Source organism: Chiloscyllium punctatum, chromosome 32, assembly GCF_047496795.1.
Source record: "Chiloscyllium punctatum isolate Juve2018m chromosome 32, sChiPun1.3, whole genome shotgun sequence".
NCBI classification, from domain to species: domain Eukaryota; kingdom Metazoa; phylum Chordata; class Chondrichthyes; order Orectolobiformes; family Hemiscylliidae; genus Chiloscyllium; species Chiloscyllium punctatum.
In genome coordinates, this window is record NC_092770.1 from 8,393,164 (window position 1) to 8,418,625 (window position 25,462).

Consider the following 25,462-nt stretch of genomic DNA (forward strand, 5'->3'; position numbering starts at 1 on the left):
CGTCTTTAGTTTCAAGTGCAAGTTCTCAAGCTGTGATGTGACTTCATCAGTATGGTCATTTTTAACTTGAGGATTTCTAGGCAGTCACATTCACACCCCAAAAAAATGGTGGTTTCCAAGTTTTTTAAACTGCAAAATTGAGTATTTTCTCGGTGGCTTCCAAAAGCAGTTCTCTGCCATTTCAGTACAGCCACCAGACGTAGGAAAGTTACAAGTCCACACAGAACACCATTCAGAACAGCCTTTATATTAATCAGGAATTACTCTTGGTGTGGTCATTAATAATCAGAAATTATGAGCATTGTATTTGAAGTGGATTTCAATATGGGCAAGGCGAGCTAATTTTACTCAGATTTCTCCAAACAATAGCTCTATTTTCTTAGAACTGTTTAGCCAGCAGATTCAGTTTAGCTGCAGTCACAACAGATTCAATGTTTACATCAATCATGCCAAACAAAGCAGACACCAATGGAATGAGTTAGGGTTGGATGGATGAAGATCTCTGCTCCTTACTGTTTAAAACACAGAATAAGAAAGGATAACAAATGAATATGCCTATTACAAAATTATACTATCATTATTCTTCTTCTTTGTTTATTTGTACAAAATGGGACACACAGAAACATCTTAAGCTTATTCAAAGAAAATAAACTGATATTTATAAGGTGTCTCTCATCAATGAAGGCCATAACAAAGCACTTTATGGCCAATTAAGTATTTTTGAAGTGTAGTCACTGTTGCAATATATGAAACAGAGTATTCAGTTTGCACACAGCAATCTCCTACAAACAGCAATGTGATCATGACCAGATAATCGCTTTTATTGAGGTTGAATCACTGTTGACAATTATTGCCAAATGAAGGTCATCGCATGTACAAAGTCCTCAAATAAGTAGAGGATGTTCCAGCTCAATTTCTGATGTGAAGTCTATGTTATCCAGAAACATGATAAAGAGAAGTTAGTACTTGGTGTCCTCACCTAAATTTGCATTCCTGAAAAATCACAAATTTCAGTTAACAGAGTTGTGAGCGAAATATCAATTCCTATTGGAATAGGGGCTGCCCTGCCCTGTTGTAGGCCAGGAGGTGGGGGAGCTGCTGAGCTGACTGGCAACTGTACAGGTTGGGCTGATTGCTGTCTAGCTTAGACATGACTGGGAGAAGCAATGGCAGTGTGAACTGTTTCTAGCAAGTTGGTGTTGGATGATGGTATAGCAGCCACATTGGGGGTTGGGTTTCTGGGTGAAGGCCAGAGGCAGCAGTGCTGCATGGGAAGAGGTTCCAAGTGAGAAGGTCTGGAGCAGTCTCAAAACTAAGAGAAGCAAGGGCGATGCCAATATAACACCTAGTAAGTGACTGCAATAAACATTAGATCTAGGAGTTACCTATTCAGCCCCTCGATCCTACTCTGCCATTTAATACAATCTTGGCTGATCTCACCTTGGCCTCAACTCCACTTTCATGCCCACTCTCCATAACTCTTTAATCCATTACTAATTCAAAATCTGTCTATTTCCTGCTTAAACTTACTCAATGTCCCAGTGTCCACAACACTCTGGGGTGACACTAGACCCACAATAATATGGTTCACTTCCTAACTGCCCTCTGGGCAATTAGGGGATGGACAGTGAACGCTGGCCTAACCAGTGATGTCTGCATTCCATGAACAAACAGAAAATGTCCCACAACTACAAAACTTCTGTCAGAGATTGCAAATCTTTAAAAATTGTGAAAAAAAGTTTGCTGCAGTTTTATTTCTGCAAAGTTGAACTTATTATTTTTCCAATTTTAACAAAAAACATAACACTGATGAATATTTAAATGTTGCAATTATTAAGATTAAAAATGTATGTGGTTTATTTCAGGTGCACTTCATAAAATATCAAGTGCTAGTACAAGTCAGTTCCTAATCCACCCAATGTCAATTAATTGTGATAGAATTATTTGAGAAATTCCACACACATTACAAACTAACCTCTAAGAGTCAGCAGTGATTCTTAAAACTGATGTTCTTATTATTCTTACTAAATCTAGGCTCACAGACAAATTTAAATGTCTTATTTTCTTTGAGGATCTCTGTTCTGGCAGAAGAACAGAGAACTCAAAGAACTAGGGAACTAAAATCCAAATGTCAAAAAAAAACACCTGCTGAAACTTTTTCTTTGGTGTACCTCTTCATTAATCACTCTTTTTTTTCATTCATGCGATGAGAATATCACAGGGTAGGCCAGTCTTTAATATCCATCCCACATTTCTGAGAGTCACACACAGACTAGACCAGGTAAGGATGGCAGGTTTTTTTTCCCCCTAAAGGACATTAGTGAACCAGAAGGATTTTGCCTGGTCTCATTAGATTTTGTATTGAATTCAAATTCCCCCATCTGCCAAGACAGGATTCGAACTCAGGAGCCCAGAACATTACCTGGATCACTGGATTAACAATCCAGCAATAATACCACTAAGCCGCTGCTTTCAACAGATTTCATATTTTAGACTATTTCATCTGATGAACAAACTGATGAGTTAATCCAACAGACCCCAGAAATCCTTTGATGAAACAGTTGTCAACAATTACAGGCAAAACAAGGGCAGATACTGTTTTACTCTCATTTAAAAAAATTTAATACAAAAGGTTGGTGCCTAGCGAGACTAAATTTTGAATACTCTCCAGTGATTGCAATAGTTAGGCTAAACATCAAAGACAGGCCATTGTAACTCAACAATCACCAGTTTCCAGTCACACAGGAGAACAAATATGACATTCGATTTTTCAAAACCCCTATTCCACCAATCAATTGAATCACAGTTAATCTATAACTTACTTCTATTTTCTCACCACAATTCCATAATTCTTAACTCTCTTGCCTGAAAAATAGATGATCAATCTCAGTTTTGAACTTTTCAAATGATCAAATCTCAATTTTTTGGGGGGAAATGTGGGCACCACACCTTGGGAAGGTGTGGCCTTAGAGGGAGTACAACATAGGTTTACAAGAATGATACTTGGACTTAAGGGGTTATGATATATTATGGACCAGGCCAGACCCCCTGAAAGTATTTCAAGAAGGTAGCTCAGACTCTAACTTTTTCTTATTTTAAAGGCAGATGTGGACTGAATATTCCAGGTGTGATGCAGTTGGTCAAACGATTTGGCTTTAAGCAAAACAGAATTTATGTAAAGACTTCAGGTGAAACATGAACAACAGAAAACAGAATTTAGAATAACTTCACTATTTGAAAACCCAGCTGACTTGATACCACAACTTAATTACGAGCTGTTCCAATTCCTGCTATATCCCATAAACACATCTCTTGGCAAGAGGCAAATTCAAACTCAGGTTTTTACAGGCAGGAGGATTTCAGAGAGAAAGCCAGTCAGGAACCATCTGCTGAAGCTTGGAACATTTCTCCACTGCAAGCACTTCTCTGCTACAACTAAAAAAACTAGAAAAAAAACATGAACTGGGAGAACTGGCCATTGTTAAAATAGGTTTTACCCAGACATTTCTGCACCTCTGCCTTTATGATCTCTGCTTTATAAAAAAAAACTGAAGGACAGAATAACCTTGTTAAAAGGGCAGTATTATCACAGTTTTGAGGAGAGATTATATAAATTAGGCTTTTTTTTTGAGAATTTACAAATTAAAGCCTTCAAGATATTAATTGTTTGGGGAATCTAGAACTACGGAACATAATCCGAGAATTAGGGCGAGACAGCTAAGGACAGGTCTTAGGAGGCACTTTCACACATAAAGGATGTTAGTTATTTGGAATGTTCTTCCACAAACAGCGGTGGATGTTCATCCAAATATCAATTTTAAATATGAGATAGATAATTTTTTGTTAAGCAAAGGTATTAAGAGATCTGACAGGTGTATGGAGTTAGATCACAGATCAGCCATGATCTCACTGAATGGTGTATCAGGGTTAGGGAGGGGGGGGGATGTTAAATGGCTTACTCCTGTTCCTAATGTTCTTATACAGAGTTCTAAATCACCACTAACCTGCAAAGAAGAGCTTTCTGACATTTAAGTGCTTCTCTTTATTAAAAACAAACAAACAGAAAACATTTGAAATACTCAGAGGGCATACCTCACCCATAGGGACATAAACAGACTCAATGCTTCAGATGGAGGATGTTACATCAGTACTAGAAAAAGTCAGAAATGCAATTGTTTTAAACAAGGACATGAGAAAGGGAGGTTTATGACAGAGTTAAAAACAAGAGAGATTAAATGACCACAGAGATACAAGGCAAAGTGTATATGTATGGACAAAGTGTTAATGAGGAAATGCAGAGCCATTACCAAACATTTCAGAAGCTCATTGCAGTGATTGGAGCCTCACTGACCATGAGATTCTTGATCGGGGTTGTTAATCTGGGCCAATCAGGAAAATCCTGGCTGACCACACAAAAAATACAATCCAAAAAAATCTATGGTTTGAGGCACCAAATGAATTCCTTTATTCTTCTAAACAGAATTAAAAAAAATAACCAGCAGACAGCTGTTCAGGGAGAGGTGGGCACCGGAGGGAGTGGAGTGTTTTATTTCCTCCTCCAACTCTATTTTGATTTATTCACTGCCATTCCCTTCACTTTTTTGATTACGTGGCATTGCCCTTTGATGTGAAGGGCGGGGCTTGTCACTGGCCACTCGGGTGTTTCCTTTCTTCCTGGTGGTGGAAACTGAATAAAGATTTGTGCACCTTGTGTCTTTCACTGTGTCCTACACCTGCATACACATGACATGGGTGCTGGGGAAAATATAAGCACTACTGCAGTTAGGTGGTAGTGTGGGGGAAAATATATAAAATAAAATATAACCAGCAGACAGCTGGACTGGAAGAGATGGGCATCGCAGGGAGTGGAGTGTTTTATTTCTCCCTCCAACTCTATTTTGATTTAATCCCAGCCCTCCCCCTCACATTTTTGATCACACAGCATTGCCCTTTGATGTGAAGGACACTGCATGTCACTGGCCACTCGGGTGTTTCCATTCTTCCTGGTGGTGGAAATTGAATAAAGATTTGTACACCGGTTGTCTTTCACTGTGTCTCACACCTGCACACACACAACATGGATGCTGGGGAAAATGTAGCACTACTGCTGCTAGGCGGTAGTGTGGGGAGAAAATAAAAAATATATAACCAGCAGACACGTACTAAAATTGGAATGATGTAGACACAGAACATAGAAAAGTACAGCACACAACACAGGCCCTTCAGCCCACAATGTTATGTCGAGGATTATTCCGAAACTAAAATAAAGTAACCTTACCTACATACCCCTCTATTCACTGCTCTCCATGTGCATGCCCAGCAGTCGCTCAAATGTCCCTAATGACTCTGCTTCCACCACCACGCTGGCAACACATCCCATGCATTCACAACTCTCTGCGTAAAGAACCTACTTCGGACATCTCCTCTATACCTTCCTCCTAATATCTTAAAACTATGATGCCTCATCCCAGTCAATCCTGCCCTGGGGAAAAGTCTCTGGCTATTGACTCTATCCATGCCTCTCATTAACTTGTATACCTCGATCAGGTCACCTCTCTTCCTCCTTCTCTCCAGAGAGAAATGTCTGAGTTTAGTCAACCTCTCTTCGTAAGACAAGCCCTCCAGTCCACGCAGCATCCTGGTAAACCTTCTCCAAAGCCTCTGTATCTTTCCTCCAATAGGGTGACGAGAACAGGACACAACATTCCAAGTGTGGTCTCACCAGGGTCTTGAAGAGCTGCAGCAAAGCCTCGTGGCTCGTAAACTTGATCCCCCTGTTAATGAAAGCCAAGATGCCATATGCTTTCTTTACAACCCTATCCACTTGGGTGGCAACTTTGAGGGATCTATGGACTTGAACACCCAGATCTCTCTGTTCCTCCACACTACCAAGGATCCTGTCTTTAATCCTATATTTAACATTCAAGTTCGACCTGCCAAAATGCAGCACTTCACATTTATCCAGGATGAACGCCATCTGCCATTTCTCAGCCCAGCTCTGCATCCTGTCATTGTTGTGCTGCAGCCTACAACAGCCCTCGATACTATCAATGGCACCTCCAATCATTGTGTCATCAGAAAATTTATTAACCCACCCCTCAACCTCCTCATCCAAGTTATTTATAAAAACTACAAAGAGTAGATGCCCAAGAACAAGGCCTGTGGGACGCAACTCACCACCGACCTCCAAGCAGAATACTTTCCATCTACAATCACTCTGTCTTCTGTCAGCCAACCAATTCTGAATCCAGACTGCTAAATCTCCCAGTATCCCATACCTCCTGACTTTATGAATGAGCCTACCATGGGGAACCTTATCAAATGCCTTGCTGAAGTCCATATACACCACAGCCACTGCTTGACCTTTGTCAACCTGTCTCGTCACCTCCTGAAAAATGTTGCTTCATCTAATTGTTTGCTAAATGGGAATGGGATAGTCAGTTTTAGAAAAGATGGAATAAAAAAAACCTCACAAACCACCACCAAGGATTCCTTTTCACATCGCTATCATTCAACATGAATATTTACAGATTCAAAGACACTCTGTGATGCTTCAAGTTGGGTGGCATGGTGGCACAGTGGTTAGCACTGCTGCCTCACAGCGCCAGAGACCCGGGTTCAATTCCCGCCTCAGGTGACTGACTGTGTGGAGTTTGCACATTCTCCCCGCGTCTGCGTGGGTTTCCTCCCACAGTCCAAAAATGTGCAGGTCAGGTGAATTGGCCATGTTAAATTGCCTGTAGTGTTAGGTAAGGGATAGATGTAGGGGTATGGGTGTTGCGCTTCAGCGGGGCAGTGTGGACTTGTTGGGCCGAAGGGCCTGTTTCCACACTGTAAGTAATCTAATCTAATTGAATATCCTGCTTATAGACCATTCAGCTGTAATTCAATTGAACAAGATAGTCATAGAAATGGAAACCGACCCTTCAGTCCAACTCGTCCATACTGACCAGATATCCGAACCCAACCTAATCCCATCTGCTAGCACCTGGCACATAACCCTCCAAACTCTTCCTATTCATATACCCATCCAGATGCCTTTTAAACATTGCAATCATACTAGCCTCCACCACTTCCTCTGGCAGCTCATCCCATACACATGCCACCCTCTGTGTGAAAAAGTTGCCCCATAGGTCTCTTTTATATTGTTCCCGTCTATTGGAAGATCATCACTACTCATGGAACCATATGCTGCCACTGTGTTCAGTTAGAGAAAATTAAAATGGGAAAACAAATGCAGTAATTATCCCATTATCAGCATGAGTGATTATTGTAACAAATGGAAACTGTGAGAAATAGAGATTGTCAAACATAAAATATTTTTAGTATCTTATGCTGAACTGAATAATCAATGTAAAACACCTCACTTTATCATAATATATTTTCACATACATTATAAGCAGTAGAATAAAAGTTTATACAATCAAAAGCAGAGAGCACTTTTACACTCACACTTTCAGTTTAGTTGGACTAATGATCTGTATTTCCCATTTAGACTTTCTTCCAAATACAATACGTATTTAATTAACATTTAATGAGCTGAAATACAGTTGCTGAATTTGGAATAGGCTGAGTCAGATCTGCATATGTACCTAGTGAATTCCATGGTTAACCTGGATTTTGACTTCTGTGAGTGTAATTTGGTTTAGCTCCATTGATTTAATGCAATCTTAATAGGAGGGAAAGCATTTACAAATAATTCAATGGATACAACAATCATCTGAATAACGTCTAGTTGGGGGTGAAGCACAAATTAAAACTTAGCGGGTCTAGGGTTCATGAAGTTTTCATCCTGGTGTTCAGCTAAAGAAAGAAACAAGAGGCTCTGCTAATACCTGGCCCTGACAATGAGATCAAGTTTCTGCAATGTTTATTTATGGAAGCTTTCAATAGCTGCAGCAATAACCAAAAGCGACCTTCTGTATCTCTCCCAAAATGTGTTGCGGCAGTACATCCTCTGCGCTGGCAGCATCCGAGCGAACGTCAATGGGAGCCATAGGATGAGCAAGGAGCTCCACCACTAGGCCTGAGCGAACTGCTCAAGCTGCGAGGGGAAAGGGTTACCGGAGCAAGAGCAAAATCAGAAACAAACAGCAATCACACAGCTCTGAAAATTAGAAACAATAACATAGTTTTTCAAATGAAAAGAAAGAAAAGAAGCGTACTGGCCGGACATTTGCTCACACTCTTAAAAAGTCGACTCGTTTGTTTAGCTTCAGAACTCCCCGAGCTGGCCACAGTTAATAAGCCTGTCCAGGAGCCGCCAGCGATCACACCACAGACCAATTTGTTTCGAGTGCTCATCTCGGGGCCCCTTACCTGGCGCCTGGACTGCAAACAAGCTCAAAGGCAACAGAATAATGACAAAAAGATGAGGACGGTCGACTCCGCTCCGACTCATTGACTTCTTCCTCTCAGCTCCTCTGTTGGTTAGATAATACATCAAGAAGCACTGTGGGAAATTCCTCTACCCTGCAACTCCAAATATGACCATTGGACAGAGGCCACCGTTCATGGCCCTCTTATTTGCCAACGTTTTTGCTAATGTATTAGACAAAAAAAATTGTGGCTATGTTTGGCTAAAGAGAGGCTCTAGCCTAAGAATTAGGTCGATTCGTTTTAGTGCAGGCAAAGGGTTAGTGAATTAAAAAGGAAATGTTCTGTACCATATCTAATATATGCCTTTCTTCATAAATTATAACAATTTAGTTTTATATAAAAATTACTCCAGTGATACATGTCGTCTCACCAACTTCAGCATAGCAACCTCTTAAATAAAGGTAAAGGAAATTAACTATTGAAATAAACTTTTTGGCGAATTTTCAATTCCTGCAACAGCCTAGTCTCAAGCTTCAACTTTGAAGATGTGGCAGTGGATATTGAGGCATTGTGTTTTTGCAGGGAAGTGTTAACATTTTAAATATGCTTAAAAGTTATGTAAAACAGTTTATTGTTACAGCACCTTTAACAATGCTTCACAAGATCATAAGGCAATTAGTCAAAGGAGGTACAGGGACAGAAGAATGATCAGAGTGGTTTTAAGGGGCATCAAAATATGGTGAGAGATGCAAAGTGGTATAGAGGGTTCAACAGATTTTTGACTGATAAGGGTTGCAGAGCTGGACAAGGCTACAGAGTATGGAAAGATGATACTGTGGTGGGATTCAAACACAAAGATGAGACTTTTAAAAACTGAGGCCAATGACCGTCCAGAAGCAGATGGATAATGGTTGTATGGGACTTCACATAAGGCAGTAAAAGTTTTAGGTAAGCCCATCATAATTGACATATTAATTATTGGAGTTCTTTAAAAATGTAACCATCAGGGTAAATAAAGGGGAACCAATAGACATTGTATATTTGGATTTCAAAAGGCAGTCAAAATGGTCCCACTTGAAAGATTACTACACAAGGGACAAGCACGTAGTGTCAGGGATAATCTATGCATTAGCATTGATAGAGAACTTGTGACCTAACAGAAAATAGAGAGTTGGGATAATCATTTAGATTTGCAAACTGAAAACCAATAAGCTGTGGCAAGAATCAGAGCTGGGCCCTCAACTATTGCTGATCCATATTAAAATGACTTGTATGAAGGCTCTGCAATCCTGTATGAAGGCTGTCAAACTTAGCTCATCAAACTCTGTGATTCTCTGAAACTTGCTTCTTGTGCACTTCCAACTTCTTTCTCTGATAATAATCGGGGGTGGGCCCCCCACATTCTGATGTTTCCTACTTAGACCTCTGCATTGATCAGCATCTCTTTCCATACTTTTGATTATAAGTCAAATTTGTGACAATATGAAGATGGTTAGAAAGAAAGTTCTGAGGAGGATATAAACAGTGATTTAGATAAGTATTGGGCAAAATTTTGGCAGAAGGAGTATAACATGGGAAATTATAAGGTTGCCCATTTGCAAGGAAGAAGAGAAATGAAGCATGCCCACAGAATGCCATGGTACAGAGGGACCCTATTATCTTTTTGTATTAAATACAAAAGATCTGTATGCAGGTACTGCAAGTAACGCGTATGACAAACAGAATGTTGCCCTTTATTGCACTGAAAGTTACTTATGCAAGGAGGGAAGTCTTGCTATCACTACATTGGTAAGTCCACACCTAAAGTATGGTCTGTTTGTGTAAGAAGGGATATACTTGGATTGGAAACAGAAAATTTGAGGAATTTACTAATCTGATGCTTATGAGGAAACTTTGAGCTGGTTGTACCTATACTCATTAAAGTTTAGAAGAATGAAAGGTAATCTTATTGAGACATAAGATTCTGTGGGGGCTTCAAGGGTAGGTGCAGAGAAAATGTTCTCCACATGGGACACTGTATCAAAAATAATTTAAGACACAGACAAAGAGGATTTTTTTTTCTTGCAGAATGTTGTTAGTGTTTGGAATTCTCTCCCCTCCTTAGCAAGCAGTAGAGGCTAGGTCATTGGATATATTCAAAGTTGTTTCAGACAGACTTGATTTTGGCATTGGACATTTGACATTGAGCAGCACGGTGGATCAGTGGTCAGCACTGCTGCCTCAAAGTACTACAGACCTGGGTTGGACTCCACTCTCAGGCAACTGTCCGTGTGGAGTTTTCACACTCATGTCTGACAAGCTTTCCTCTGGGTGCTCTGGTTTCCTCCCAGAGTCCAACGATGTGCAAGTTGGATGGTTTGGCCATGGGAACTGCAGGGTTACAGAGATAGGGTAGGGGTTGGTTTGGGGTCTTCAGGGGTCGATGAGCTGAATAGCCTGCTTCCACACTGTAGTGATTATATGATTCTATGACTAGAAGACCATGGGATATAGGAACAGAAGTAGACCATTCAGCCTATTGAGTCTTCTCCACGATTCAATGTGATAATAGTTGATCTGATAATAATTCCACTTTCCTGTCTTACCCATGTAACTGTGTGAAACAAATTGCCCCTTAGGTTCCTTTTATAACTTTCCCCTCTCAACTTAAATCTATGCCTTCTAGTTTTGGAAACCTCTACCCTCAGGAAAAGACAATATCTATGCCCCTTGTGATTTTATAAACCTCTATATAAACCTATTATAACTCAAACCTTCCAGTGTTGGTAATATCTTTGTAAATCTTTTTTGCATCCATTCCCAGTTTATTAACATCCTTCCTATAAGAGGGTGACCAGAAATGTATGCAGTACTCCAGATGTGGCCTTACCAATGTCTTGTAGAGCTGTAATATGATGACCCAACTTCTGTACTCAATGCCCTGACCGATAACAACAAGTGTGCCAATTACCTTCTTAACCACCCTGTCTACCTGGGATGCCACTTTCAAGGAACTATGTACCTGAACCCCTAGGTCTATCTGTTTGACAACATTCCCCTCAAAAGTTCATTTCACTTGAGGTGAAGCTGTACCATAGATCTTACTTTTGCAGAATTGTTTATTTGGAGTTGGATGAACAATCTCAAGTTTTCTTGACTACTAGTGAAAAAAACTCACCCAACCCTCTCGAGAGCTGCCACTACCTGGCTGCCTGCAAAGGACAGGACACTTTCTTCCAGCTGTCAATACAGATTAGAATGGAGCTGTTTTTGTAAGGTGTGTTCAGGAGGGTTTCCTAACTCAGTACGTTGACAGGCCGACGAGGGGAGAGGCCATTCTAGACTTGGTGATCGAATACAAGCCGGGGCAGGTATCAGATCTTGTGGTGGGAGTGCTATTTGGTGTTAGTGACCACAACTGCCTCACATTCTACATAGCTATGGAGAAGGAGAGGATTAGGCAAAATGGGAGGATATTTAATTGGGGAAGAGGAAACTATGATGCGATTAGACATGAGTTAGGAATGATGGACTGGGAGCAATTGTTCCATGGTAAAGGCACTATAGACATGTGGAGACTGTTTAAGGAACAGTTGTTGCGAGTGATGAATAAATATGTCCCTCTGAGACAGGCAAGAAGGGGTAAGATAAAGGAACCTTGGATGACGAGAGCAGTGGAGCTTCTCGTCAAAAGGAAGAAGGTAGCTTACATAAGGTGGAGGAAGCTAGGGTCAAACTCAGCTCTACAGGATTACAGGCAGGCAAGGAAGGAGCTTAAAAATGGTCTGAGGAGAGCCAGAAGGGGGCACGAGAAAGGCTTGGCAGAATGGATTAGGGAGAACACAAAGGCATTTTACACTTATGTGAGGAATAAGAGAATGGTCAAAGAAAGAGTAGGGCCAATCAGGGATAGCATAGGGAATTTGTGTGTGGAGTCTGAGGAGGTAGGGGAAGTCCTAAATGAGTTTTTTGCTTCTATCTTTATGAAAGAAACAAATTTTGTAGTGAATGAAACCTTTGAAGAGCAGGTGTGCATGCTGGAATGGATAGAGATAGAGGAAGCTGATGTGTTGAAAATTTTGTCAAACATTAAGATTGACAAGTCGCCAGGCCTGGACCAGATTTGTCCTCGGCTGCTTTGGGAAATGAGAAATGCAATTGCTTCACCACTTGCGAAGATCTTTGCATCCTCGCGCTCCACTGGAGTCGTACCTGAGGACTGGAGAGAAGCAAATGTAATTCCTCTCTTCAAGAAAGGAAATAGGGAAATCCCCGGCAATTACAGACCGGTCAGTCTCATGTCTGTCGTCTGCAAGGTATTAGAAAGGATTCTGAGGGATAGGATTTATGACCATCTGGAAGAGCGTGGCTTGATTAAATGCAGTCAACATGGCTTTGTGAGGGGCAGGTCATGCCTTACAAACCTTATCAAGTTCTGTGAGGATGTGACTAGAAAAGTTGATGAGGGTCGAGCTGTGGATGTGGTGTATGTGGACTTCAGCAAGGCATTTGATAAGGTTCCCCATGGTAGCTCATTCAGAAGGCCAGGAGGAATGGGATACAGGGGAACTTAGCTGTCTGGATACAGAATTGGCCGGCCAACAGAAGACAGCGAATGGTAGTAGAAGGCAAATATTCTGCCTGGAAGTCAGTGGTGAGTGGTGTTCCACAGGGCTCTGCCCTTGGGCCTCTACTGTTTGTAATTTTTATTAATGACTTGGATGAGGGGATTGAAGGATGGGTCAGCAAGTTTGCAGATGACACAAAGGTTGGAGGTGTCATTGACAGTATTGAGGGCTGTTGTAGGCTGCAGCAGGACATTGACAGTTTGCAGAGATGGGCTGAGAGGTGGCAGATGGAGTTCAACCTGGATAAATGCGAGGTGATGCATTTTGGAAGGTCGAATTTGAAAGCTGAGTACAGGATTAAGGATAGGATTCCTGGCAGTTTGGAGGAACAGAAGGATCTTGGTGTGCAGGTACATAGATCCCTTAAAATGGCCAACCAAGTGGACAGGGTTGTTAAGAAAGCATATGGTGGTTTGGCTTTCATTAACAGGGAAATTGAGTTTAAGAGTCGTGAGATCTTGTTGCAGTTCGATAAAACTTTGGTTAGACCGCACTTGGAATACTGCGTCCAGTTCTGGTTGCCTTATTATAGGAAAGGTGTGGATGCTTTGGAGAGGGTTCAGAGGAAGTTTACCAGGATGCTGCCTGGACTGGAGGGCTTATCTTATGAAGAGAGGTTGACTGAGCTTGGACTTTTTTCATTGGAGAAAAGGAGGAGGAGAGGGGACCTAATTGAGGTATACAAGATAATGAGAGACGTAGATAGAGTCGATAACCAGAGACTATTTCCCAGGGCAAAAATGGCTAACATGAGGGACCATAGTTTTAAGCTGGTTGGAGGAAAGTATAGAGGGGATGTCAGAGGCGGGTTCTTTACACAGAGAGTTGTGAGAGCATGGAATGCGTTGCCAGCAGCAGTTGTGGAAGCAAGGTCATTGGGGACATTTAAGAGACTATTGGACTTGCATATGGTCACAAAAATTTGAGGGTGCATACATGAGGATCAATGGTCAGCACAACATCATGGGCTGAAGGGCCTGTTCTGTGCTGTACTGTTCTATGTTCTATGTTCTATGTTCTAACTACTCCATCCAACACTGAATAAAATAATTCTTCCTAGTCTCACATATCATCTTGTAAACCAACATTTGTTTTCCCTGTTCTACACTAAAAAAATCACAAGTACGACAATGATAGAGTTCTAACAACACTATTATTAAAAATAAGCATCTACATGGCCATCTACTGTTGATCACCAGCACACGTCCCTCTTATTACCTTCTTTGAGACTGTTGTTTGTAGCACATATCAGCATATTCTGGTGCCTTTACATTAATATTTATAGAAAACAGATAAAGAATATCTTCACTTGTTCCCTGGTACATGACGCTGGGGGACAAGGTACCTCACAATCTCATCAAGTACAGATTTTCAAATGGTTCCCCTACAGATTGTGAACTCTCTGCTACCATAGGTACAATGCACTCAGGTTACTTTCAGGACTTTGGGCAGTCTTGCAATCAGGCATTGACCTCTTTTGTAGCTTTGCAACAACATGTGGCATACAACCTACAAGCTCAGTTGTTCTATTAGTTGCCCCATCCAGCTTTGACACATTTGTCCATGGAGCAATGGGACAATCCTTCATCACTTTACAGCCTGCAGCATCACATCAATGTTCTTGTTATCACATTTTAGCATCCTTTACCTTGCTTTGAGTCTTGAATCATAAATGCTTCCAGAGAACATGTCAAACACTCTAAAAGTGATGGAACATAAAAAGCAAGACCAGTTACATTCAAAGAAATACTTTATCTCACAAAATACTTAGACCATTGAGAAGAAATTCTTCCAATAGCATTACAAGTAAAGATTTTAAACAAAGAATGACCAACATTGATGTTTACTTACTTGCTTCCATGGCAGCCACACAATTATCAATCATTAGTGGTTTTGTTTTGCTTATATCTGCTTTTATAAAATCTTCTTTAATCTGTCTCCTGTTCTTAAAGTCAGACTTGCACTAAGTCTTCTTGTTATCCGTAGGTCCTCGGCTAATTGTATTCCTCTGAAAAACTGATTGCAATCACCTCTCTTCATTCAACTGAGAGCAAAAAGAAAAATTATCTTCCATTTTGGCTCTGCTGGTACTACGCTCACATTGCTTGCAGTCATTGTTGGGAATTTAGGATTGGGATTTTATTCTCTTCTGGTTCACAGGAATTGCCTCTAACATTTAATAGGAATTCCACCAGCGCCACACACATTCTACAATTGTTAATCTTCACAAAACCCATAACACTGACTGAAGCCAGGGAGTAAATGCCCTTAAAAAGGCATTTAGATTATGGATGGTTCAATTAACACATAGGAATATCACATATCTTAGAAGAGAAAACTATTTCTAATGTGTGAATTGACACTTTTTGTGTCTACAAGATTGTGTCAATATATTCTCATTAATGCCCCCAGTACCCCATCTTTGGAGTAAAACAAATTGGACACACTGGGAAAATTAATCAAGGACATGCAACTTCAGCTTGTGACATTTCATTAATTTACTTCAACCACATTTTTAATGCACATATCACTTTTACTCCATAGAATCAAAAGACAGATGATCTCTACCTTTCTTGACATTTGCTGTGCAGTGGTTCAATGAATTATAGCATTGTGCAAAATCCCAATCTATACACTCAGAAAAGCGAAAAAAAAACTGTGTGTCAAATGGATGATTTAACACATTGATTAACTGATGAGCTGAATATCTTATACTCATTTATATTATTTTAGTAATTTTAGTTGAACATTTATTAAAACTCTGATCGCCATATCACTCAGCAACAGAATTTTAACATTGAGTGAACAACTTCTTTTGAACAGAAGAAACATTCCTGTTAAGTTCAAAATAGGCATACCATATAATGTAGATTGAAGTCATTCATTACTTAAATAGAAGTCTTTATCCTGAAATCAAATATCCAGGAAACACTCAATGCTGGACCTGACCAGGAAAATACTCAGAAGCTATTAGATGATTAGATTCCCTACAGTATGGAAACAGGCCCTTTGGCTCAACAATTCCACACTGACCCTCCAAAGAGTAACTCACCCAGACCAATTCCCCTACCCTATATTTACCCCAACTAATGCACCTGACACTATGGGCAATTTAGCATAGCCAATTCACCTGACCTGCACATCTTTGGATTGTGGGAGGAAACCAGAGCACCTGGAGGAAACCCACGCAGACACTGGGAGAATGTGCAAACTCCACACAGACAGTTGCCCGAGGCGGGAATCGAATCCAGGTCCCTGGTGCTGTGAGGCCGCAGTGCTAACCACTGAGCCATTCTGGAATCACTGGAACTTTGCACTTGAAAAGAATTTATTGCATTATCCCAGCTTCTCTGTCTTAGCTACATCTGTTCGAACAATATAACCTTCCAAACTAGTGCTTCCAATACGTCTTCTCTTTTTGTCAACTGATTCCTTGCCAATAAATTTAACATAGACTTCGGTCTTCTCTATCTCATTTTCATCCTTTCACCTCCCTCCCAAAATCATCAAAGGGATCCTCTTGTCCTCACTTTCCCTCTGCCGGCATCCACAGTCAGCAGATCATCCTCCACCATTCCCATGATGTAACTACCAAATACTTTATCTCCTCCCCTTTACACGTTTTGTTGCGATACTTGAACTTACTGAATTCTAGGCAGAAGCCAAGAACTCCAGTTCCTGGTAGGCCCAAGCGCTCCAGGGGATGTACAAAGAACATGTTGTATCATAGGCTGCTCTGTTTGTGTTTTTTTCACCAGTTAAAAGATCTGGCCATTTAAGTGGAGCAGTGCAACGACAAAGAGAAGTGTCATGAAAGAAACAAAGACCTTAGGACCTGATATAGCAGTGTAAAAGGAGATTCTGTTGAATGGACATGGTAACCAAAATGTTGACACAGCTTTCTCTCCGTTGATGCTGGCAAGACCTGCTGTGTTTCCACAGAAATTTCTGTTGTTGTTTCAGATTTCCAGCATCCGTAGTTCTTTGTTTTATTATGGGCAGTTAGAGTTCAGAGAAGTTCTGGGAGTTGTCAGATGCAGCTCACAGTTACAGTTAGGGCTTAGGAATCTATTTAGTATAGCTGGAAATAATGAAGCAATCAGGAGCTGCGAAGTTGTCACAAGGTCATTGGTTCTGCTGGCTTGTAGTGCAAAGATAACCAGTTTAAAGTGAGGTACAGTATACTTCTCAAGTGTGGCTAAAAAGCTTGGAGTGTACCAGGAAGCTAGTGCTGCAACGTAGCTTAGGAAATCCAGGTGAACAAAAACTCAACTGAAGATATTGAACCTCTGGGAGGTGATCAGACATTGAGATGGTCTGAGTCTGGACAGATCTTTAGGGGAAATTCTTTGAATGTAATGAGTTCAGCTCCTAAAGAGGAAGATAGAGTGTTAATGAGATTTTGTGACTTACAATGATTATTGATATGTGGTTGAGTTACTGATAAGTTCATGGAACCCGTCTTGGCTGTATTTACCACTTAATGTACAATGCAGTGTGTTCAACCACAGTTTGCTGTTAATCCACATTCAATTTATGTTAGATAATGCAGAATGCTTACTTTTCTGACTTTTATAGCAAAGTTTATTTTGTTTGTTTTAAAACTGTAGAATGTTTAGCTTTATTCTCTTAGTAAGTAAATGTTGTCAATTTTAAACAAAACATTACAGGTTCTTAAACACATTGGTGGTCTTGTCTGAGATCACAGCATAATCTGGAAATTTATCCAGGGTTACAGTGGGACTTGCTTAGGTTAAGTCTGATATGTAAATCAGTGTGAATTTTATGAGACTTACTGAAAGCCAAAATAGCTTTAATTTATCCGTTGCTATTATGTTTCTGGAGGGGCATATTTACCTCAAACTGATTTACAAAAACTAATCAAGGCTAGGTTTATAATCTCAGTAGAAAAGTTGGAATTCAAGTTAAAAGCAAGGATGTGCAAGCTGACTTAAAAGAAATGATAGCACAGCACTTGAAACTGGAAGAAGGAAAAGCTCATCCAAACATTAATCAGCTGAGTTGGCTAAAAGACAGTTGTTAAAGAAGCAGCTTGAAATGGGGAAAGAAATGAAGCTCATTGAATTAGAAAAAGTAAGGAAAATATTTGAACAAGAAAGGGAACTGTAATAGGTAGAAATTGAATTCCAGGGAGAAAGGTTAGTAAGGGATAATAGAGATAAAGACTGAAAGTTTTAAAGAGAGCAAGCAGTCAGATGACATAAACTCAGTGAAGAAAACTTAGGATGTGGGTTAAAAGAGAGTTTAATAGTTCGGATGATGAGGCACGACCCCATGTAACCTTTGATGTAACAAGGAATCTTTGCCTCTTGCTTCAACTAATGATGGACAGAGTTAAGGGAATTTCTTGAAAAGGTGGCTGAAATCAAAAAGTAGTTAATCAAGACTTCATTTTGCAGAGTGATCTGGTTGGAAAAGCTGTTGTCATGTTTCAGCAGTTAGAATTGCAATATTTAATGCTTATGATCTTATTCCTGAAGTATATCAGTTACAGTTTCAGACTTTAGATAAAGGACAGAATGTAACATTTGCCGAATTTCATGAGGAGAAAGAATTAATGGTGAAATTAATGGTGTTAACTGAAACTTAATCATAATTTTTAAGTATATGAGCTAATGACAATAGATGGACATTGAAGTAGCATCGCAATAGCCATGAGATACCAAGAAGATGGCAAAGTTTAAAAAATAAGGAAAACAGCAGTTCTGGCAGATGGATATATCAGATCGGCAGCTGTGGTGCAGTAAATCTTCATTTGTAAACTCACAAGGAAACTGGGGATCAGAAAAAGAGTCTGGCTTTAAGGAGAATAGAGAACTGATTTTCCTTGTTTTAGAACCTAGTGTGGTCTTGTGGCTTTTAGGATGCTATTTTGAACTCAACTGTTATCACCGACTCTCATATTCTCAGAATGCTGCGCAAGTTTCAGCCTGGAACTTACAACATTCCTTTCTCCTCAGAAAATCTGTAAATATTTCATTCTGTCTGTCACAAGGTGGACAACAAAAGCTTCTTTAAATCGACTGCGAAAATTTCTTTGAATATATTCAATGGGAAAGAGAAACCAAAGTGAACCCAAGACCCCCAGAGAACCAGAACAAGAAATGGCAGAGGAGTTGAAAAATATTTTGCATCAGTCTTCACAGTAGCAGACAGTAATAAAAGGGCAAAATCATAGAATAGAATCCCTACGGTGTGGAAGCACACCATTTTGCCCATCGAGTTCACACCTAATCTCCAAAGAGCATTCCACCCAGATATTGCCCATGACCAAGTGTCATTGGACTCCAGGAGAAAACCCATACAGATATAGGGACAATGTGTAAACTCCACACACAGTTGCCTGAGGGTGGAATTGAACCCAGCTCCCTGGCACTGCCACCATGCCACCCAAGGAGGATTGGAAATAAATACAACTGTCACAAGTGACAACATGCTATGGAAATTGAACGGGCTAAAGACAGATAAATCCCCTGGATTTTACGAGATGCATCCTAGGATACTAAAGGAGGTAACCACAGAGATTGTGGATATATTGGTAGTAATCTTTCAGGAATTCTTTGATTCTGGAAAAGTCACAGAGGACTGAAAAACTACTAATGTAACACTTCTTATTTTGAAAGGGAAGCAGACAAAAACAGATAGACAAGTTAGATTAACATCTGTTACTGGGAAAATGTTAGAGTCTATGATAAAGGATGTAATGGTAGATCATTTAGAGATATATTATAAAATCAAGCAGAGTCAGTGTAGCTTCAGGATGTAGAAGTCATGCCCGATACGTTTACTAGATTTCTTTGAGGAGTTAACAATGGCCTACAGTGGATGTAATATGTTTGGATTTTCAGAATGCATCGGATAAGAGGCCAGGCATTCGACGATTTAATAAATAAAACAAAAGCCCATGGTGTTGGAGAAAGCATGTTAGCATGGATAGAGGATTAGCTAACTAATAGAAGACACCGAGGTAGGATCACCAAAGCATTTTCAGAATGGCAACCTGTAAATAGTGGAGTGCCACTGGGATTAATGCTGGGGCCACAATTATTTTCAGGATATATTAATGACTTAGATGACAGAAGTGCTTATACTAGAGTCAAGTTTGGAGATGACACAAAAATAGGTGGAAATGCAAGTAGTGATGATAACATAAAGAGTGAAGAATATAGACAGGTTAAACAACTGAGCAAATATATGGCAGTTGGAAAACAATGTGAGAAAATGTGAGGTTATGTAGTTTGGGAGTAAGAAAAAAAGAATATGTTTAAATAGAGAAACTCCAGAAAACCACAGAGCTGAAGGAATTTGGAGCCATTGTGCGTGAATCACAAAAAGCTGGCATCCACTTTCAGTGAGCAATAACAAAGAAAAAAATATTTCCACAGGAATGAAGGTAAAAAATATGGAAGTTTTACTAAACCGATCGTAGGCACCAGTCAGACCACAGCTCAAATACATGAACAGTTTTAGGCTCTTACCTAAGGAGCATTATACTGGAGGCAGTCCAGGGGATGTTCATCAGGATAATACCAGGTATGGAGGGACTGTCTAATGAGGAGAGGGAGTATGTTGGGCCTCTATTCATTGGAATTAAGAAGAATGAGAAGTGACCGTATTGAAACATATAAGGTTCAGAGAGACTGGAAAGGTTATTTCCTCAGTTGGAGAGACTAGAACCAGAGGACACAATCTCAGAATTAGGGTTCACATAATTAAGACAGAGATAAGGGTGGCACAATGGCTCAGTAGTTAGCACTGCTGCCTCGCAGTACCAGGGATCTGGGTTCAATTCCACCCTCAGGCAACTGTCTGTATGGAGTTTACACATTCTCCCTATATCTGTGTGGGTTTTCTCCCAGAGCCCAATGACATGGGCAATGTCTGGATGGAATGCTCTTTGGAGATTTGGTGTGGACTCGATGGGCCAAATGGTGTGCTTCCACACTGTAGGGGTTCTATTCTGGGGTGGCACAGTGGCTCAGTGGTTAGCACTGCTGCCTCATAGCACCAGGGTCCCAGGTTCGATTCCAACCTCAGGCAACAGTCTGTGTGGAGTTTGCACATTCTCCCCGTGTCTGTGTGGGTTTACACAGCCAACAAAGAGACAGGCATAGCTGGGGCCCATACGTGTGCCCATGGCTATGCCTTTGGTCTGGAGGAAGTGGGAGGATTCAAAGGAGAAATTGTTAAGGGTGAGGACCAGTTCGGCCAAACGAATGAGAGTGTCAGTGGAAGGGTACTGTGGGGCTATGTAGAACAGTTGATCTTCTGTAATTACACCGGCACCACTCCCCACCTCTTCCTCCGCTACATTGATGACTGCATTGGCGCCACCTCGTGCTCCCACGAGGAGGTTGAGCAATTCATCAACTTCACCAACACATTCCACCCTGACCTTAAATTTACCTGGACTATCTCTGACACCTCGCTCCCCTTCCTGGACCTCTCCATCTCCATTAATGACAACCAACTTGACACCGACATTTTTTACAAACCCACCGACTCCCATAGCTACCTGGATTACACCTCTTCCCACCCTATCTCTCGCAAAAATGCCATCCCGTATTCCCAATTTCTCCACCTCCGCCGTATCTGCTCCCAGGAGGACAAGTTCCACCATAGGACACACCAGATGGCCTCCTTCTTTAGAGACCGCAATTTCCCTTCCCACGTGGTTAAAGATGCCCTCCAATGCATCTCGTCCACATCCCGCACCTCCGCTCTCAGACCCCACCCCTCCAACCGTAACAAGGACAGAACGCCCCTGGTGCTCACCTTCCACCCTACAAACCTTCGCATCAACCAAATCATCCACCGACATTTCCGCCACCTCCAAAAAGACCCCACCACCAGGGATATATTTCCCTCCCCACCCCTTTCCGCCTTCTGCAAAGACCGTTCCCGCCGTGACTACCTGGTCAGGTCCACACCCCCCTACGACCCACCCTCCCATTCTGGCACTTTCCCCTGCCACCACAGGAACTGTAAAACCTGTGCCCACACCTCCTCCCTCACCTCTATCCAAGGCCCTAAAGGAGCCTTCCACATCCATCAAAGTTTCACCTGCACATCCACCAATATCATTTATTGTATCCGTTGCTCCCGATGTGGTCTCCTCTACATTGGGGAGACTGGGCGCCTCCTAGCAGAGCGCTTTAGGGAACATCTCCGAGACACCCGCACCAATCAACCAAACCGCCCCGTGGCCCAAAATTTCAACTCCCCCTCCCACTCTGCCAAGGACATGGAGGTCCTGGGCCTCCTTCACCGCCGCTCCCTCACCACCAGACGCCTGGAGAAGAACGCCTCATCTTCCGCCTCGGAACACTTCAACCCCAGAGCATTAATGTGGACTTCAACAGCTTCCTCATTTCCCCTTCCCCCACCTCATCCTAGTTTCAAACTTCCAGCTCAGTAACTGTCTCCTTGACTTGTCCGCACTTGTCCTACCTGCCTATCTTCTTTTCCACCTATCCACTCCACCCTCTCCTCCTTGACCTATCACCTTCATCTCCTCCCCCACTCACCCATTGTACTCTATGCTACTCTCTCCCCACCCCCATCCTCCTCTAGCTGATCTCTCCACGCTTCAGGCTCACTGCCTTTATTCCTGATGAAGGGCTTTTGCCCGAAACATCGATTTCGCTGCTCGTTGGATGCTGCCTGAACTGCTGTGCTCTTCCAGCACCACTAATCCAGTTAGAGGGATATGGGCCAAGTGCTGGCAAATGGAACTGGATTAGGTTGCGATATGTGGTCGACATGGCTGAGTTGGACCAAAGGGTCTGTTTCCATGCTTAACATCTCTATGACTAAGCTCTTTACGTCAATAGAAATGCTCTTATTAAGAATGCAAGTAATTAAAGGAAGCAGTATGTTCTCATTACTATAATTCAGGACATGCAAATGTAAATTGCTCAATGTATACTAGTAAACCACTGGCAGTAAGAGGAACACAGAAGAAATCCTCAGAAAATGCAGCACCAGTAAGAACAAGAATTGTTAAATCAGTGGCACAGGTACAAGTGACAGTAATTTCCACTGAGAAAATTACATCTGAAAATTGAAACTTGTGAGAAACCTAATCTGCCCTACACCTTCACCATGTGAGCAGATAGAGATGGAAAGGATTATAATGGGTTTTTATTTGAAAATGAAGCCACTCCATTTTTGTCCAATGAAGAGCTTAGAAAGATTGTTAGCATGAGACGTGCTGATTTTGCTCAGAGCTTATTGTTAGCAAAGGATTTAGGACGTCCTTAAAGAAGTTCTCTGAATCAAAATGTAACCAAACCAAGAGCGCTAATCAATGTTTAGATGTGGGATAGAACAGCAGGAATATGAGCACATTGGATGTTCACAAAGAAAACTTCAGGAGGATAGGAATGATGTAATTTGGGAATGGCATGGAAGATGAAAAATATGTTTCAGTATTTCAATATAATTTTGAATTGTTTGTTTCTGCTGTCAGAAGACTCCCATTAACTCATAATCTTTCCTCCCCCAATTGTTTGTTAGGGAAATACACTACCCAGTACAATTTGGGATCATTTGGAATGCAACAATCCTTGATTCAATTAAAGTGAATTTATTTAAATGATTTAAGTGGGGTGATGGTGAGAGTTCTACAACCGGCCTTTGTGTTATAGTCAAGTACTGAAGACTTGTGTTTCAGAACTTGCCACACCCTTAACCAAGCTGTTCCAATATAGCTCCGACACTGGCATCCACCCAACAATGTGGAAAATTGCCTGTAATGATCTCCTACAACCTTTCCCATGAGGCAGAAGATACAGGAGCGTTAACACATGCACCATGGAAGAGGTCATCAACAGTGTTATCCAGCAGCAACAGTTGCTAAGCAATAATTTGTTCACTGTTGCTTAGTTAGGGTTCCATCAGAGTAACTCAGAACCTGGTCCATTACAATCTTAATTCAAACATGAAGTCCAATAATGAGTTGATATTGACTGCCTTTGACATAAAGGCTGCATTGACCTAGTGTGGCATCAAGGAGCCTGCGCAAAACTAGAGTCAATGGAAATCAGGAGGAAAATTCTCCACTGGTTAGAGCCAGACCTCGCAGCAAAGAAGATGGTTGTGAGGTTGGAGGTTAGTCATCTCAGCTCCAAGATACTTCTGCAGGAGTTTCTCACTGTAGTGCAATGGACCCAAACATCTTTAATTGCTTCAGCAATGACCTTCCCTTCATCATAATGTCAGAAATAGGGTGTTCACTGATGGTTGCACAATGTTCAGCATTATTCATGACTCAGACATTGTGGTGCTGGAAAAGCCCAGCAGGTCAGGCAGCATCCGAGGAGCAGGAAAATCTTTGTTTTAGAATAAATGTAATAGATGAAAGGTGCTCCCTAATTCCCACTGCAACTTTGGTTTCCTGCATAGTGAACTCCTCCTTCTCCTCCTTCAGGTAGCTGCTCCTGCTCTGTGGTGCCTTTCTTGCTGCCCTCACCTATCTGAAGTTAGCCTTATGATACCAGTTATGATGGCAGCTAGGTGATATCTGAGGCAGAGAGCAATAGCAGCAAAATCCTACTCTGTTGACACAAACAGAATTGTTCAAAGTGATCAAGCTCATCAAAAGATATCCAGACGTTATCCTGCAGCCTGAAACAAGAAATCAGTAATGAATCATTAAGTATTGCATAATTCTGTCAAATCTCTCTGTTGAGGGTGCCTTTCATACTGGTTAGTGATACTTTGTGTTGTGAAGCTTGAGGACATTCACATATGGAAAACTGGTCCAGCAAGAAACAGGGTGATTGTTAATTGTTCTTGGCACCAGCTGAATCACTTTATCCATCTTTTTCAGCTGGAAAAGCTCACAACATATTTTTTCCTTCAAAGCAAAATACCATGGATGCTGGAAATCTGAAGTAAAAGTACAAATTGTTGGTGAAACTCAGCAGGTCGGTGTTCTGAAGAAGAATCACGTGGGACTTGAAATAGTAATTCTAGATCCCTCTCCACAGTTGCTGCCAGACCTATTGATTTTCTCCAGAATTTTCTATTTTTATTTTTATATTTTGGCCTGCTCTGTTGAGACCTTAAAATAAGGTTCCAAAGAATGAGCACTGCATGTTGAAATTTCTAAGACCACATTGCAAATCTGCAAGGTCCATGATTTTGTCAAAGGTTATTAACTATAGAGAAAACAAATAGTTTTTTTGTCAAAAACTTCACGCCAACTAAAGGATCAGCTCCAGACAGGATAATTAAATTCACCCTGACTATGTGCCCACGTTAGTATACATTGGTCTGTTGTAACTATTGATGTGCCTTTTAAAAAAAAATATATATTAACAAGCTTATAAATAGAAGATCCAACAGTTAACTTGAAGCAATTGTATGTCTCCCTTTTGCCATATTTATTAGGTTGTATGTGAAAACCAAATAAAAATTGTCCATACTATTCTGTTAAAGAATATTTTACAGTTGTGCTTATAAAGAAAAAAACATTTTTGTTTTATTTCTGAGTGTGGGAGGAAGCAAGG

At 41.1% G+C, this 25,462-nt stretch overlaps 1 protein-coding gene across 4 annotated transcripts in view; it reads right to left on the minus strand.

Moving 5' to 3' along the window:
* Positions 1-8,481, minus strand: part of msrb3 (methionine sulfoxide reductase B3) — a 147,328-nt gene extending 138,847 nt beyond the window's left edge. For 2 of the 4 annotated variants that reach the window (XM_072551593.1, XM_072551588.1), the window contains exon 1: positions 8,320-8,476. In XM_072551593.1, the coding sequence (XP_072407694.1) occupies positions 8,320-8,443 (124 nt within the window). In that variant the 5' untranslated portion in view covers positions 8,444-8,476. Of the gene's footprint in view, positions 1-8,319 lie in introns of all 4 variants that reach the window. The other 2 variants (XM_072551589.1, XM_072551590.1) reach the window with 2 other exon arrangements.
* Positions 8,482-25,462: the final 16,981 nt, after the last annotated feature.